The sequence below is a fragment of the Dipodomys spectabilis genome, unplaced genomic scaffold (genome assembly GCF_019054845.1).
Source record: "Dipodomys spectabilis isolate Male_0828 unplaced genomic scaffold, ASM1905484v1 ptg000234l, whole genome shotgun sequence".
NCBI classification, from domain to species: Eukaryota; Metazoa; Chordata; class Mammalia; order Rodentia; family Heteromyidae; genus Dipodomys; species Dipodomys spectabilis.
In genome coordinates, this window is record NW_024870911.1 from 12,434,696 (window position 1) to 12,451,873 (window position 17,178).

Sequence of the window (17,178 nt, forward strand, 5' to 3'; positions counted from 1 at the left end):
TATAGCCCAATCCAATAATGACATATAGAGTCATCTTAACCACTAGGGCTTTTGCTGAGGGAGACATAAGAGAATTTATGTTGAATGAGTACCATAAAACTTTCAGAATGTGGCTCCAAGCCACATTAACACATGTCTGCATGTCGTGCCAAACGAAGGCACCTCTTCTTATATCCTTCAAACTCTTTTTCAAAAGCAGCAGCCAGTCTTGGAGGGAAGGACTCTGTCTAAAATTCAGCTACACTGAAGATCATCTGTGCTCTGGGGCTGGCAGCTGACCTTGGGACATTATGTGAAGTATCAGGCATTTATGGAAAATGAGAAAAAAGGGAATTTATATAAAACTATGAAGAGAAAAAGGAAAAATGGAGCACAATTGTTCAAGCAAGGAAACTACTAAAAGATAAAAAGACTTCTTAAAAAAGTTTAAACCTACAAGGGCTGGGAAGGTGGCTCAGTGGTAGAGTGCTTGCCTTGCATGCATGAGACCCTGAGTTTGATTCCTCAGCACCACATAAGCAGAAAAAAAAAGCCGAAGTGGCGCTGTGGCTCAAGTGGTAGAGCGCTAGCCTTGAGCTGAAGAAATGAAGGACAGCGCCCAGGCCCAGAGTTCAGGTCCCACGACTGGACTCCGCCACCCCCCCCCCCCCAAAAGAAAGTTTAAACCTACAGAACAGCTGAAAGAATAATGCAAGGAATATTCTATACTTTTCATTTAGATTTATCATATTCTAACACCTACCAAATTGGCTTTATCTTTACTTTCTCTATTTCTCTTGGTAAATGTGCATACACATATATACATATGCAATATACATATGTACATGTATACATACAGGCACACATATATACATGAATATATAAAGCACACACAAAAGCATGTCTGTATATATACATGTACACACATATATCCACATATACCCATACATACACACATATATAGACTACTTTCATTTTTTTGAGCCATTTCAAAGTAAGCTGTAGACATTTCACTTAAGCAAATATTTTTTAAGAATGATATGATTTACAAGAATATTCTTGTTTGTAACTATATTATCAGTAATATACATAAAAATTAACATTAAATAAATTAATTTAATATGTAGTACATTTTCCCATTGTGCTTAAAATCTCTTTTATAGCTTTTGGGCTTCGATTCAGAACTTAGTGAAGGTTTATATATCACATTTGGTTATTCTTTTTCTTAGACTCTTTTCAGTAATTCAGTGTGTGTGTGTGTGTGTGTGTGTGTGTGTGTGTGTGTGTGTGTGTGTGTGTGTGTGTGTGTGTGTGTGTGTGTGTGTGTGTGTGTGTGTGTGTGTGTGTGTATGCCAGTCCTGTGGCTTGAACTTAAGGCCTGGACTCTGTGCCTGAGCTTTTTTGTTCAAGGCTAGAACTCTATCACAGGAGCCAGTTTCATTTCCAACTTCTTGGTGGTTAATTGGAGGTAAGACTCTCACAGACTTTTCTGCCCAGGATGACTTTGAACTGTGATCCTCAGATGTCAGCTTCCTGAGCAGCTAAGATTACAGATGTAAGCAACCAGAACTCATGTTTTCCCCCCAAAACCCAGGCACTTGGAAGTGGTGATGTGGTTCAGAGTGGTAGAGGGCTAGGCTTGAGTGAAAAAGCTCAGGGACAAAGCTCGGGCCCTGAGTTCAAGCCCCATAAACACCACCACCACCACCAACAACAACAACAAATCCAGGCACTGGTGACTCATGCCCATAAATCCTCAGGATACTGAAATCTGAGGATTGTGGTTTAAAGCCAGTCTGGGCAGAATAGTCCAAGAGATTCTATTTTCCGTTAACCAGCAGAATTGTGGACTGGAGCTGTAGATTAAATGGTAGAGCACCAACGGGTGAGCAAAAAAGTCTAACAAAAGTACAAGGTCTTGAATTCTAAGAATAAAACATATTATTTTTTTTCTGACTTTTGAACCATGTAATACATCCTCACTTTGGTCATCATAATGTCAAGGGTTTAGAGTTGGGCCTTCATCACTCACATCATTCCAACTTCTTTCTCCTGTATTTGTTTTCAGATTGCATAATGTCTATAGTGTGAATAAAAGATAATTAAAGTTACAGACTCTAAGTCTCTTATGACAATGACTTTGCTTCTTTTAAATTCCATGAAGACAAGAAGAGAAACAATAACATTTACACAGTCCCTTTTGCCTATGGTGCATTTTGGTGTATTTCCCCCATTTCCTTGTTTGTAAATATGAGGCAATCACTAGTGCCCAGTTAGGAATAAAGCTCAGAACAATGCTTGGCACAGAAAAGCCTTATATAAACACTTGATGTTGTTTGTGTTATTAGGCATGGTAATTTATTTATACCATTAGGTCTTTCTCAACTACCAACAATGCCTAACGAAAGAAAAAAGAACTAAACTGGTTTAACTGGTTTCTAGAGTTCCAAAAGGTAGTAGATAGAACCACAAATACCAGCCCATAAAACAAACAAGGGTGGGGCCCAAAAGTGAAGGAGGAAGTAACAGGTCAACAGGTGGATGGTTTTTCCCTGGGTTTACTATTCCTTCTCAAGTTTACTATCCAGCTTAAAAATAAAGTTAGCCAGGTGTCACTGGCTCACACCTGTAATCCTAGCTATGCAGAAGGCTGAGATCTGAGGATTGAGGTTTGAAGCTGGCAGCAGCCCATGAGACTCACATCTCCAGTTAATCACCAAGAAGTTGGAAGTGGAACTAAAAAAGCATTCAGGCTCTGAGTTCAAACCCCAGTACCAGTACAATCACACAAAAACAAACAAGAGTTGTTGGGAGACCATATGACAGGTACAGTTAGACCCAAATGTAAAGCTTCACTTACAAATACACAATTCACATTCCTCATGGGATATACTCAGATCCAAAATGTAACTCAGGTCCCCATCCCATTTATTCCAGAGAACCCACCTTCTCCAAGAGTCCTCTGCAGCAAGTCATGTTTGGCTTGGAGTTTTGTGATGAGATTACTGCCTTCCAGATACTCTCTGAGTTTCTGTAAAAGGCGAGATCAATAATTTTAAAAAAACAAAGCCTATTCAAATGTCAAGGAACTCCTAGATATCAACACTTGGCAACCTATTAAAAAACTCAGATTTGGCTAGGTCCCGGTGGCTCATGCTCATTATCCTAGCTACTCAGAAGATCTAGGATTGAAGTTTGAAGTCAGCCCAGACAGGAAATTCTGTGACATTATTAACTACTAATTAACTACCCAAAAAGCCAGAAGTGAAGCTGTTGCTCAAGGGGTAGAGTGCTAGCCTTGAGCAAAAAAGGCTCAGGGTCAATGCCCAGGCCATGAGTTCAAGCTTTAGTATCAGTACACACACACACACACACACACACACACACACACACACACACACACACACACACACACACACACACACACACACACACACACACACACACACACACACACACACACACACACACACACACACACACACCGGACTTATTTTAAATGTGCTGTTTTAAAGCAGTCCTAATAACTCCAAAACTCTACCCACAGTGCCTGGACCAGAACCTCTGAAGTAAACAGGAGTTCATATTTTATTCAAGACCCCCCAATCTGGGAAACCCTGTATCTGGGCTCTGTCCAGAGTGACTTGGGATCAAGGATAGGCGCACCATGAAGTAGAACTGCTCAGTTTCTTGCTGGTTGGCTCTTCTCTTGGCGATGCTGGGCTTACTCAGGTAGGTTTCAGAGACAGTGGACTTCACAGACTCTGTAGAGCGGCTGTGCTGGAAGCATTCCGACACATCGTAGTCCTCGATGGTGACCATGTCTTGGATGGTCTGTAAAGTGGCTTCAGTTGTTTTCTTGACCTGCAACAGAAACATGCCTCACGTTAATACATGAATCCATACAGACCCGATGAGAGCCCATTCTGCCAGGTAGAGATGAGGACACAGATCCTGTCCCTGTGGATTGCAGAACATCCTAGAGGAGACAGACATGTCACCAACACAAGAAGGATATTGTTTTCTATGTGAGTATGCAGAAAACTCAAAGACCACTGGGGATTCTCTCAATTTCCTTTTAAAAAAAAAGCTTTTGTTTTATTGTTTTTTTCCTATATTGGGGCTTGAACGCAGGGTCTGGTTGTTGTCCTGTAGCTTTTCTGATCCGGGCTGGCATTCTACCATGTGAGCCATAATTCCATTTCTGGCTTTTGCTGATTAATTCGAAATAAGGGCCTCATGGACCTTCTTGCCTTCAATGTATAATCCTCAGGTTTTTGCTTTGTGAGTAGTAGCTAGGAATCACAGGCAAGAGGCATCAGCTCCTAGCCTTAAAATCTTTTAAAATGAAGTAAAACTACATATGGAAAAATATGCAGCCAGAAGCATACATACCTGATGCATGGTTATGATGTGAACACGCTTGTGTGGACACCTGTCAGGTAAGGAAGCAGTGTACTGGGGCACCCTCACGTCCTCCCGATTAGCATGTGCCCTTTCTGTCTCCTCAAATTCCCCTAATGCCTGACTTCATATATTAGCTTTGTCCTATTCTGTGCTCTACATAAATGGAATCTTACAGCACATATTATTATTGTTGTTGTTATTTTTGTGTGTATGTGTTGGTCCTGGGACTTGAACTCAGGGCCTGGATGCTGTACTTAAGTTTTTTCTTTTGCGCTCAAGGCTAACACTTGGTCATAACAACAGCTCCACTTCTGGCTTTGTGCTGGCTAATGTCTTATGGATCTTCTAGCCTGGGCTAACTTTTGGATGGCAATTTGAGATCTCAGCCTTCTGAGTAAGCGACTGGCACCTGGCAGCATGTATGGTTTTTATCTTGTTTGTTTGGCTCAGTGAATGAGATTCATTCATTCCTTGTGAACAGAGTATTTCACTGTTGAAATGGTGTTCCATTTTGGTTTCAACATGTGTGTCCCTGATGTATGAGATTGAGCATGTTATAGTATTTAAGGCAAGTTGGATTTCCTTCCTTTGGCATGTTCTGCAGAACAAAACCCAGCAGACATGCATATGAGTCTTCTGTGAGTTACATATGTATGTAACATATGTATGTTATAAATTCTTTTCATTGTGCTACTATTTATTTCCAAATGTAGTTTCTACTTTTAATCAACTTATCAATTCTTTTCTTAATGGTTAAGGCCTTTTTGGGGAAGGAGGGGTTCTAGTATTACAACTCAGAGCCCTGTGCTTGGTAAGCAGGTACTCTATAATTTGAGCCATGTCTCCAGTCCTGTAAGAGTATTTATTGCTTTGTGTGTCCTTTTAAATAATTATTTCCCTTTTGCATGGCCACGAAGATACTATTCTGTATTTCATGTGTCTCCTAGAAGTTTCCTTTTACTTATTTTTCTTTACTTATCAAACATTATATTCTACCCTTGCTATCAAAGTCTAAAGTAAATTGATAATCATACCCCTTTTCCACACAATGTAAAGAGTTTAGAACACTCTAGTTGCATTTATCCCAGTTGTTTGAAATCTTCCCTCCCTCCATCCCTCCTTTCCTTCCTTCCTTCCTTCCTTCCTTCCTTCCTTCCTTCCTTCCTCTTCCTCTTTTTGTGTGTGCCAATACTGGAGCTTGAACTCAGGACTTGGGTGCTATCCCTTAGCTTTTTTTGCTCAAGGCAGGCACTCTACCACTTTAGCCACAGCTCCACTTCTGACTTTTTGGTTAATGGGAGATGAGTCTCATGGACTGTTCTGTCAGGGCTGGCTTTAAACTATGAATCTCAGATCTTAGCCTTCTGAGAAGCTAGGATTATAAGTGTGAGCCACCAGCACTTGGCTCCACTTTCTTAGAAATGGTGTTGTCAGTTACATTTCTACAAGTAAACTCAATGGATAATATAAGACAAATAAGTCTACCTGGATGTGATTAATTAAACAGCATTCTCTCTTTTTTCTAGCTCTTTTCTCTCTCTTTCCTAGCTCTCTCTCTTTCCCAGCTTTCTTTCCCAGGCCTTTCCCCACCGCGTGGAGGACCAAGATGGCCTGGTGCCAGCCAGAATGATGAATAAACCTACCCCTTACCTGAATACCACGTGCATGGTGCTGTTCTTACTCGATCACCTCTTTTTAAAAACCTAACATAAATGGTGCTGTGACTCAGATAAAGGGCTTAAAGTCAGGATAGGTGGGATTCCTCTCTGCTTTTTTCCTTCTTTTTTCTTTTTTTGTTTGTTCTTCCCTTTTTGTTCTGAGGAATACCCACAGTTCTGACGGTGTTTTGCAAACCCATCTGTCTGCTGCAGACACAGTGCATCGATACCATTGCTGGCCTTCACATCCACGTCCACACCACCTCTCTACTCTGGTGAGTGAAACTACTCTCTACGGTTCTCTGTTGCTCAGTCTCTCTCCAGACGTGGCGCCATGCCAGAGAGCTCTACGGCCTTTAGCCAAAAGGCCAGTCACCTCTGAAGCCGAGGACACTTGGCTTTGGGGGCTTGGCCATTTCTCTCTAGAGGCTCTGGGGGAAGTCGGGACACTGCTTCTGCCTGGTCAGCTTGTACAGCGTTTTGGCTGTGCCCTGAAGAATGCGACGCAGGCTGGGTCCTAGGAACCCCCCTCTAGGTTCCCTCTCAAAGGTTAGCCAATGTAGGCTTAGCCAATGTAGGCTTGATCTATTTGTTCAGGATTTCTTTACGTTTTTTCAGAAATTTGCCATCTTGGCCACATGGTGGGTTAAGAGTTTGGTCTCATCTGACTCTCAACCTTCCACCAAGCTTACTACTCCATCCATCTATTCTAAGGTGCCTTGTTAGCAAGTTGCTCTTTTCACAAGCCCTGGTAACTGAGGCCCAACCATCTGATGTGCTTTGTTAGCAAAGATGTCTAAACGTTCTCAAAATTTTAGGTTTTGAGTTTTGCCTTTTTTGTTTTGTGTTGTGTATTCTGGTACTGACTACATGACTCTAAAATATTGGGCATATCTGTGCTAAGATTCTCACATCCAATGAGTTTTGTCATTTCAGAATATTTGTTGGCAATTCTTAGTAAGAACCAGGTAAACTCTACTTATTCTACATGATCTCCTTGTTGCTTTAATTGGAAATAATAAAGGGCTTTTGTGGCAAAGATTGCAGTTCAAAGCCAGCCCGGGCCGAAAAATCCCTAAGACACCATCTCCCAACTAACCTGCAAAGAACCAGGCTGGAAGCATGGCTCAAGACTCTTATCTCTATCCAGCCAAACATTGGAAGTGGTACTGTAACTCAACGTGGTGAGCACTAGCCTTGAGCAGAAGTGCTTAGGGACAGTTCCCAGGCCTTCGGTTCAAACCTCCTTGAATACCAACTGGGTCAAGCCATCCCAGCAACGAACACCTAGACTCAGCCAGTCTGGGGAACAAGGGAACATGGAGAGGAGTAAGAGGAGATGATGTCACATCAGCAACTTTGTGTCTGCCCTTTCAAAATTAACCAGAGCTGGGAGGTTAGTAGAAGTAAGAAGCCTGCCCATCCAATGTCTATACCTGTCTACCTATTAACTGAACAGGAATTTATATTCTTGCCTTTGTCACCTGACTTCGCTACCTAGTCACCAGATGTCAGAAGTAGCTAGGGACATTTCTATCAACATTTTCAGCCCCAAGTCCTTCCTCTTGCCATTTATTTGCTCTCTAGTATTTTCTTTTTCCAGCCCCTCAATGCTAATGAGACTTCTTCAGACTTCATCTAAGGACTCAACGCCACCAAGGGACAGCTGCTGCTCACTTCCTTCTCTGGGAGGGGACCAAATTCCAGCCTTTTACCCCTATTGTCGACGCCCCTTGTCAGCAGGAAGTAGCCAGAGAGAATCTGCGCCCTATTCCATGATTATTAAAAGGCTGGAATGTAAGGTCCGCTCCTGGATGGCAAGCAGACTCCACCCTCCTCGCAGCAGTCTCTGCCCAGTACCTGTGTTACCTAGGCAACTGGCACACCTGGAAGAGGTCACATCTGCATCTGCTGAGGTCACGTCTGAATTTGATGTGGCCACACCTTTCTCCGCCCATACCTTAGATAAGGCCTAGCCCAGGCCCAGACGCCCTCTTTTCTAGCTCTTTTCTCTCTCTTTCCCAGCTCACTCTCTTTCCCAGCTCTCCCAGCTCTCTTTCCCAGGCCTTTCCTTGCCGCGTGGAAGACCAAGATGGCCTGGTGCCAGCCCGGAACAATGAATAAACCTACCTTTTACCTGAAAAAACAAAAAAAACACCCCCCCCCCAAAAAAAAACCCCAGCATTCTCAACATTCACACAGTGAAAACAAAGGAGAATATTTTTTTTTTTGGTGATAGTCCTGGGGCTTGAACTCAGGGCCTGGGCACTGTCCCTGAGCTTCTTTTGCTAAAGGCTAGCATTCTACCTTGAGCCACAGCCCCACTTCTGGCTTTTTCTGTTTTATATGGTAATGAGGAATTGAACCCAGGGCTTCATGCATGCTAGGCAAGCACTCTACCACTAAGCTACCTTCCCAGCCCCCAGAGGAGAATATTCTTAGGAGAGGATCACAAGGGTTCAATAGCTATGCAATATGACCATATAAGATGATAATTATCTAAATGAACCCCAAGAAATGGAAGGGGAGGTTTTTTATTGTACTGTTTTCAGTTCTTCGCCCCCCCCCCCCCACCTTCTTTCACTGTTTTTGATTTCTGTACCCTTGTCTTGAATATAAGTTTATTTGATTTGGGGAGGGGAAGGGGAAGCACAGAAAGGTGGAATAAAAGGTGAAGCAATTCAGCAGTGATACTCAATAGACACTATGTTGAAAATGAACCATACAATTTGTGGGGGAGGGAGTCGGGAGAGCAAAAACAGGGAGAGAATGAGGGAGAAGGTGACACTGTTCAAAAGGCAATGTACTCATTACCTCATTTATATAACTGTAATCTCTCTGTACATCACCTTTACAATAAATTTTTTTTAAAAAACCTAAAAAAAGAAACTGTCAGGACAAATAAAGGATGTGATTGAAGCTACCAGGCATTAGGGTGGTGATTCTGTACCTTCCCTTGGGATGCTCTCTGTGAAGAACAACACCAACTTCTCATACATACAAGCCACGTTAACAAGGCACAAGGGACACAATAATGCAAATACAGCTAACAGGATGAATGTGATGACTTTCCGGCAGCAGCAGAAAACACAAGAATACAGCTGCTTTGGTATGATGACAAGCAAAGACTTGCAGGAATTCATGCAGGGGACATACCCAGATAGCCCGAATTCTAAGCTGTGGATGAAAACAAATGATGAGGGAAGAGGTGACTTCAGTGGCTTTTTGTTTTGTGTTGTGTGTTGTGCTGGTACTGGGGGGGGGGGGGGCAGGCTCTGTCCTTTATATTTATTTTTGTTCAAGGACAGTGGTCTATCACTTAGGACACAGCTCCACTTCCAGGTTTTTGATGCCTAATTGAAGATGTGTTTCCCATACTCTCCTGACTGGGCTGGCTTCAAACTGTGATCCACAGATCTCAGACTCCTGAGTAGCTGGGATTTAGGCATGAGCTCCTGGCACTCAGCCTTCAGTAGTATTTTATAGACTGACTTATTTTGTTTTTTTGTCATTCTTAGGGCAAAACAAGAAATTAATTTGATGATCTCATCCCCCAAACACATTGCATTAGTTTGCTAAGGCAAATATCAACTCAAGTGTCTTCAACAAAATTATCACATCTAATTCTAGAAGACAGATGCCTGCCAGGTGGTCCCTTCTAGATGCTGTCTGAGGGAACATCTATCAAGGGCCTCTTGGCTATAAACATCCATCTTCTCTTCAAGTCTTCCCACATTATCTTTTTTTCTTTTTTTTTCTGAGTCTCTGGGTTCAAATACCCTCCCTACTTTTTTGGCTGACCTCTGCAAAAGGCTTTTCTTTAAATAAGATCACATTTTGAGCCACTAAGGGGTTAGCACTTCAATATCTTGTGCTGTTGTATGGCAGGGTGGCTTGCTCCTGTTTTGGATACAGGAATATCTGTCCTTCAGGACTTATTACTCTCTTTGTGAAGGTGACTGCCCATCCTTCAAGCCCTTCCCTACTTAGCTACTTCCTCCTTGCAATCACTGACTTCGTATGTATTTTAATTATAGCATGAGATCATTTTGGATGTATTAAAAATGAGCAGAAAGGGACCATGCACATGGGTGCACACACACACACATATACACAGATTGTATTAATCCCATAGTTAATTAGCCCAGAGTACAGAGACTTATTGCCAATGCAAGTCGCAGATGGATCTTGCCACGCTCTCCCTTCTTCCTTGTCCCCCTAAAGGGGTGCAAGTACTCATGATCTGGTGGTGGAGAGGGTGTTATCAGATTTGAAAAAAAAAAAGCTCAATTTTTTCTGCCTTACAAGGTTTTATTGACATCACCATTACAGAAGGATTCATACTATTCATCTCCATGCCTACAGTGAAGGGGATCTTGACAAATATTGAGGTCTCTTGATTTTTGAACAAGATTTGTTCTTGGCAATCATATAACATAATCCAATATCCCCGGAGACTCTTGGGACACGAACTCTGCCGTCAGCAGAAAACCTGTTTATCTGAAGTCTACTCCGGCTCTGATTTAGTGGGTTTACTCTGCCCACGTGGGTGGATCTGATATTGCCTGTGGTCTGACAACGATGGTCCTAAACCCATTTCTATGAACATCGGCCACACTGAATCTATTCACAGGTGTTTCCACCTCTTATGGGGCAACTTGAAGTCAGGAAGTGACTGATCTTACTAATCTTCGTCTCCAGTGACTAGCTGCCCAGGCCACAGCAGGAAAAGTCTGTTGAGTAAATGGTGGAAGCTGAAAGTCATCTTCATTTTGAACATATGGATGAATGGATGTTCGGCAAACACCCACAACATGTGCTTACTCTGAGAGTCACTCTGAGTCCCACCATTTTCTTTCTTTCCTTTCTTTCTTTCTTTCTTTCTTTCTTTCTTTCTTTCTTTCTTTCTTTCTTTCTTTCTTTCTTTCTTTCTTTCTTTCTTTCTTTCTTTCTTTCTGTCTTTCTGTGTGTGGTTGTGGGGCTTGAACTCTGGGCCTGGGCTCTGCCCCTGAGCTTTTCAGCTCAAGGCTAGTGCTCTACCACTTGAGCCACAGCGCCATTTCTGGCTTTTTCTGGTGGTTAATTGGAGATAAGAGGACTTTCCTGCCCAGGATGGATTTGAACCATGATTCTCAGATCTCAGCCTCTTGAATAGCTAGGATTAAAGGTGTGAGCCACTGGTGCCTGACTTTCTATCTTTTTTTTTTTTTTTTTTAATTTTATACCTTTTTAAAAAGTTTTCTTCATTCCTCATAGGGTTCTTCTGGATCAAGGCCCTTCCTTTCATGAGTTAAAGCTTATTTGAGGGTTAAGTATAGTGACACATGGCTAGAATCCCAGCTCTGAAGATGACAGAGTAAGGAGTCACTGTCCATAGCCAGCCCAGGCAAAGGTGTAAAATAATAACAGAAGCAAAAAAGGCCTAAAGAAATGGCTCAAATGGCAGAGTGACAGATTAGCAAGCGGAAGGCACTGAGTTCAAACCCAAGGACAATCAACAAATCAAATCAAAACAAAACACAACCGGCCCACCCTACCCACCCCCAGGTCCATCCTGTGTTCAGTTTTGGCTAGGATGATGATAGCGCTTTGGTGTAAGTAGTTGCCTTTTACTTGGGCTTTCACTGGTCTCTCATCAGTGCAAGGATGCTGGCAAGATGGAGATACTTTAATTAGATGGAGTTTCTGGCCAGAGAAAACCTGAGACAACAAATACAATGAAGTAGTTATGGAGCTCTGTATCTTATACTAAGTCTTAAAAGAATCTGAAAACTCCCCCTAAGGGCTTGCTCATGGATTCCTGTAAGCCAGCCTTCAGTTGTCGTCACTGGTTTTATGGGAAATTTTGGAGCAAACATGATGTTTCTGTCCTGGGGAAATGAAATTTCTCTTTCCTCACTGACCCATGCCACAAAAATGGTTTCAATTTGCCTAAAGTCTGGCTCATTACTGTTGAAAATATCTTGTATAAGGAATCCATTTTTGAAACAGTATAAAATACTCCTTAGTGATCTGTGGATGGAAGATTTTAAGCGGTAGGAAAAGATTTTAAATGCTAGCTTTTCAGCACTCAGGGATATGGGTTTATTAAGCACTGTTGGCAAGCTGACTGGAGTCATAGGCTGCTTTTCCTGTTCCTTAGTCTAATTGCTTCATATGTGAGGGTTGTGTGTGTGTGTGTGTGTGTGTGTGTGTGTGTGTGTGTGTGTGTGCTAGTACTGGGGCTTGAACTAAGAGCCTCATGTTCTCATTTGGCTTTTTCGCTCAAGACTAGGACTCTACCAGTTGGGCCACAGCTCCACTTCTGGTTTTTTGATGGTTAATTAGAGATAAGTCTCATAAACTTTCTTGCTTGGGGTTGGCTTTGAACCACAATCCTTAGATCTCAGCATCCTGAGTAGCTAAGATTATAGGTGTGAACCACCTATGCCTGGCTAATTTAATTTATATATCTGGGACTGGCATTTGAACTCAGATCTCTCACTTTGTAGGTGAGTTGAGCCCTGCCCTAGTCCTTTGTGAATTTTATTTATAGCAAAGAAGTAATGTGCCAGTGAGATCTCTATTTTCTGGACCAAGGACAAATGGTCTGAAAGTGGGACCTTGTACTTAAAATCAACATTATTCTAAAATCATGAAAGTACAGTGGTTCAACTTAACATAATTTGTTTTTTCTGGGTTTTTATTTTTTTCAGTCTCTTGAAACTAATAAAGAAGAGAGGAGGGACTACAAGCAAAGGGGACTTCAGTGTACTGGGAATCAGATAGAAGTAGTAACAGGAATGACCCTGAGGCAGAGGTTTTAGGGCAAAAATTCAAAGCCAACTGTGAAGAAACAGGTAGGAGAAGTCGCAACCTTAGTTTGGAAAAAGCCTGGTAAATGGTAAGAATGGAGAAAGGTATCAGTGATGAAGTGTAGTTTGCTTTTAAAGTGTTGACTTTAAGAATAAAGTTAGGTGACAAACTGGTTCCTCTCTAACTCATCAATACAATGCCCAGTACGAGGTGGTCTTTAACAAATATTCACTTTGCCAGGCACTGGTGGCTCATCCTGTAATCCCAGTTACTCAGAAGGCTGAGATCTGAGGATCGTGGTTCAAAGCCAGCTCAGGCAGAAAAGTCTGTGAGGCTCTTATAGCTAATTAACCACCAGAAAACTGGAAGTGGTGCTGTGGCTCAAGTGGTAGAGCACTTGCCTTGAGCTGAAGAGTTGAGGGACCATGCCCAGGCCCAGAGCTCAAGCCCCAAATATGAATACCCCTCCCCCCCAAATATGAATATTCACTGACTGTGAGTTTCAGCATGATACTGAGGTTCACTAGATACAAATATGCAGCATAATTAAACCAAAGACTCATGACAAAAACTTCAACAGATAAACAGAGAAGTTGTAAGGTGACCATAAATGTCACAACCCATTCTAACTCTTCATCAACCACAAATTAGATTAAGCCCTTCCCAAACCTTTTATGACTTGCAACATTCTGAGGCCATTTCACAATTGTATATTGCTCTTTCTGTCTCTTTCTCTCTCCTTCCTTCCTTCCTTTCTCTCTTTCTTTCCTTTCTTTCTCTCCCTCTCTCTCTCCCTCACTTCCTTTCTTCCTTATTTCCTTCCTTCTTCCCCCCTCCCCTCCCCTCCCCTCCCTCCCTCCCTCCCTCCCTCCCTCCCTTTTTTCTTTCTTTCTTTCTTTCTTTCTTTCCTTTCTTTCTTTCTTTCTTTCTTTCTTTCTTTCTTTCTTTCTTTCTTTCTTTCTTTCTTTCTTTCTTTCTTTCTCTCTCTCTCTCTCTCTCTTTCTTCCTTTCTTCCTTCCTTCCCTCCCTCCCTCCCTCCCTCCCTCCCTCCCTCTCTCTCTCTCTGTCTTTCTTTCTTTCGTTCTTTCTTTTTTCTTGTGCCAGTCCTGGGGCTTGAACTCAGGGCCTGGGCACTGTCCCTGAGCTGCTTTGGCTCAAGTCTAACAGTCTACTACTTGAGCCACAGCAACACTTACAACTTTTTCTGAGTAGCTCATTGGAGATAAGAATCTCATGGACTTTCCACCCAAGCTGGCTTCAAACCATGATCCTCAGATCTTAGCCTCTTAGAATTATAGTTGTGAGCTACTTGTGCCAAGTATGCTTCTCTCCGTCTCTGTCTCTCTCCTTCTTAAGGCAGCTGTTGCTAACTCAAATATCTTTAAGAGCCAAACAAGTCTGACAAAGAGCTAGTGGACAGATTGGAAAGTATGGCAAACAGGAAGTATATGGTATATAACTGAGAATAGTTGTCTATTACTCAGCTATAGCTTGTTACTCTCCAGTAGAAATACAGGTTCCAGAAGGACCAGATCTTCTATTTTTTTTAGAGAAGGATATTGGCATTTTTCACACAAAACCTACAATTTTTAAATAGCAGCAACTAACTTTCAAATATGAAACACTACAGGACAAAAACAAATTGTTCATGTTCCAAAAATGGTGTGGAAGATTTGCTTGTGTGTGTGTGTGTGTAGTGTGTGTGTGTGTGTGTGTGTTGGTCCTGGGGTTTGAACTTAGAGACTGGGTGCTGTTAAAGAACTTTTTTGCCCAAGGCTAGTGCACTTCCATTCAAGTCACAGCTCCACTTCTGGCTTTTTTTTGGTGGTTAATTGGAGATAAAAGTCTCATGGGCTTTCCTGCTTAAGGTCACTTTGAAGCTTGATCCTCAGATCTCAGCTTCCTGAATAACTCTGGGTATGAGCCACCAGTGCCTGGCTGGTGTGCAGGAATTTAGCATAGACATTCCCTTCTAAGGGGATCCTAAGTGGCACTCACTACTTTTAATATTAGTTAAGGTTTTTGCGCGAAGATTCATGGTCCACTTAGCTGGACTGTCCACACTTTCATAAACTTGGATGGAATTGTCCCTTGATCTTTCCATTGGGCATTCATAACTATTTTTAGGCAACTGAAGTCTTTTCTACTTAGTGCAGGACATCAAGTTTGTGCAGAGGCAGAAAGCTGCTTACTTATTTCTTGTATGTTTGATACTAATTTCTGCCTTTGCTCTCATCAGTGAGAGAAGCAAATGTATTCTTTCTGGGGGTGGAGGAGAACACCGCACAGAGGACTCTAGCTGTCCCTGTGCATATCCCTTGTGCAATCTGACCTTGTGTGAGTCACAGTCACACTGAGGCTTTGTCAATCTTATATTCCTCAGAAGTCACAAATTACCGGGGATGTCAAAGGTACACAACAAATGTTTTATTACACAGGAAAGACAGAACCATAGTAACAAAGCTCCTCAGCTTGTGTCTCAAAGCCTCTTATCATATGACTTCCAGCTTTGCCATTAGCATGTCCCCAAGGGGAACTAAGATGACAACCAAACGATTCTATTCTCTCAGGATGCCTTCGTAAGTACGAAGCATCATTTCCTCCCTCGACTCTTCCTTTCTTTGAAAATACCCATTTCATTGCAATGAGGATGTGTGTTTGTGTGTGTGTGCGTGCTCAGTGTGTGTGAATATGCACCCATGCCTGTGTGCACACAAGTATTGAGGCTTGAACTCAAGGCCTGGGGTACTGTCCCTGAGCCTATTAACTTGAAGCTGGCACTCATTTGAGCTACACCTCTACTTCTAACTCTTTTGGTTCTTCTAACTTCAAATTGGAGATAAAAGTCTTATGGCCTTTCTCGCTCCAGGGGGGCTTTGAACTGATCTCAGTATTTTGAGCAGCTAGGATTATAGGTGTGAGCTACTGATGCCCAACTATGAATTCATTTCTATCGCCAATAAATAATAAACGACAAGGTATGTTTGCAGAAATTACCAGGATAATTTATCTGTCTTAAGAGCTAATGTTCATGATAATTTAGCCCCCAGAAAGCACCACCTGCTTCCATGAGTTTAAAAGGAACCTGTATTTGCCATGTGTCTACAGCGGTTTATATAAGGATTCACAAGTCCGAGGCCTGTACAGGCCAGAGCTAATACAAACAATAATCCAACATAAGAAAATTGGGATTTGAATGACCAGGACAAAGGAGAACTGTGATGCCCCAGCTCTTTCCTTCAGCGGGTAACAAGACCAGAGTTGCTAGATTTTCTGGTTTTGTTTCCTCAAGCCAAAACTTTAGAAGCCAAACAAAACAAGTCTGTGGGCTGCCAGTTTTGACCCTGTGAAGAACACACTATTTTCCTAGAGTTTAGGGGATGTTCTCCAAATAAAACAGCAGGAGGATATGAAAAAGTTGGAAGCCACTAGATATACAAACGGTGGATCTAGTAGGGGCCAATAAACGACACTAGGTGAGTACTTTGTGGTGTCTGGCCAAAATCCTGAGCTCTCAGACACTACTTCAAGGAGAGCAGTAAGCTGTCCTTTGGAAAGGCTCATTTGTGGACTTTATGCAAGATCACACCAGTTGTGTCTTGAATAAGGGCTGGTTTGGTTCCTCTAGTAAGACTGGAAGCCAGAAAGCTATAATGGGTTTTGGTGAAATTATGATGGTTTAGAAACATATCACTATTTTTAACAACACAAAGCTCAAAACATCACATTGTAGCCTTAAAAGAAAACAAGGTACTTAATGAATTTTGACAATTGACTTGACCAACTTGAATTGGTTTCTTTCTGTTCCACATTCTGTTATTTCTGGAATTGTGTGTGTCTAGCACACATTATTTCCATGGAGGCTGTCACTCACAGGACTCTGAGGAGCATCACTATCTAGTCAAGCCTTCAGAATCCCATTTCCTGGATGTAATTGGTAGATCAGAGTAGGCATAACAAGACAGCCAATAGAAAGTCAGTTTTATTTCAGAGATGGAAAGCTGTAGCAAACCACATGCTTCTGAAGCTTGACTCAAAATCCTACCAATACACAAGAAAAAAAATCACTTCCAAGGGGAGGAGGAGAGAGAGGAGAGAGAGAGAGAGAGAAATTATTCATAGTACCACACAACACAAAACTAATAATGTCAGAGGCTTCCACTAACCTTGACCAACACGTCAACTCTTTAACTTAGAAGTTAAAGAGTTTTGAGTTTCTATAAATTATAACTGAGAGCCTTGACTAATATGAGAATCATTTGTGTTTCTATTTTTATTTTAGGAGAATGTAGATCCAACAAGCATCTGAGTCACATAATTGTTTCCTGGCTCAACATAT

The 17,178-nt window shown here is 42.0% G+C and overlaps 1 protein-coding gene across 1 annotated transcript in view; it reads right to left on the reverse strand.

Annotated features, from left to right (window-relative positions):
• The window catches only part of Srgap1 (SLIT-ROBO Rho GTPase activating protein 1), a 128,539-nt gene that overhangs the window by 45,251 nt on the left and 66,110 nt on the right, over nucleotides 1-17,178 (reverse strand). The window contains exons 8-9 of the mRNA XM_042698752.1: nucleotides 3,646-3,843; nucleotides 2,926-3,010 (exon numbers count right to left, since the gene is read on the reverse strand). Of these exons, the coding sequence (XP_042554686.1) occupies nucleotides 2,926-3,010; nucleotides 3,646-3,843 (283 nt within the window). The remainder of the gene's footprint in view (nucleotides 1-2,925; nucleotides 3,011-3,645; nucleotides 3,844-17,178) is intronic.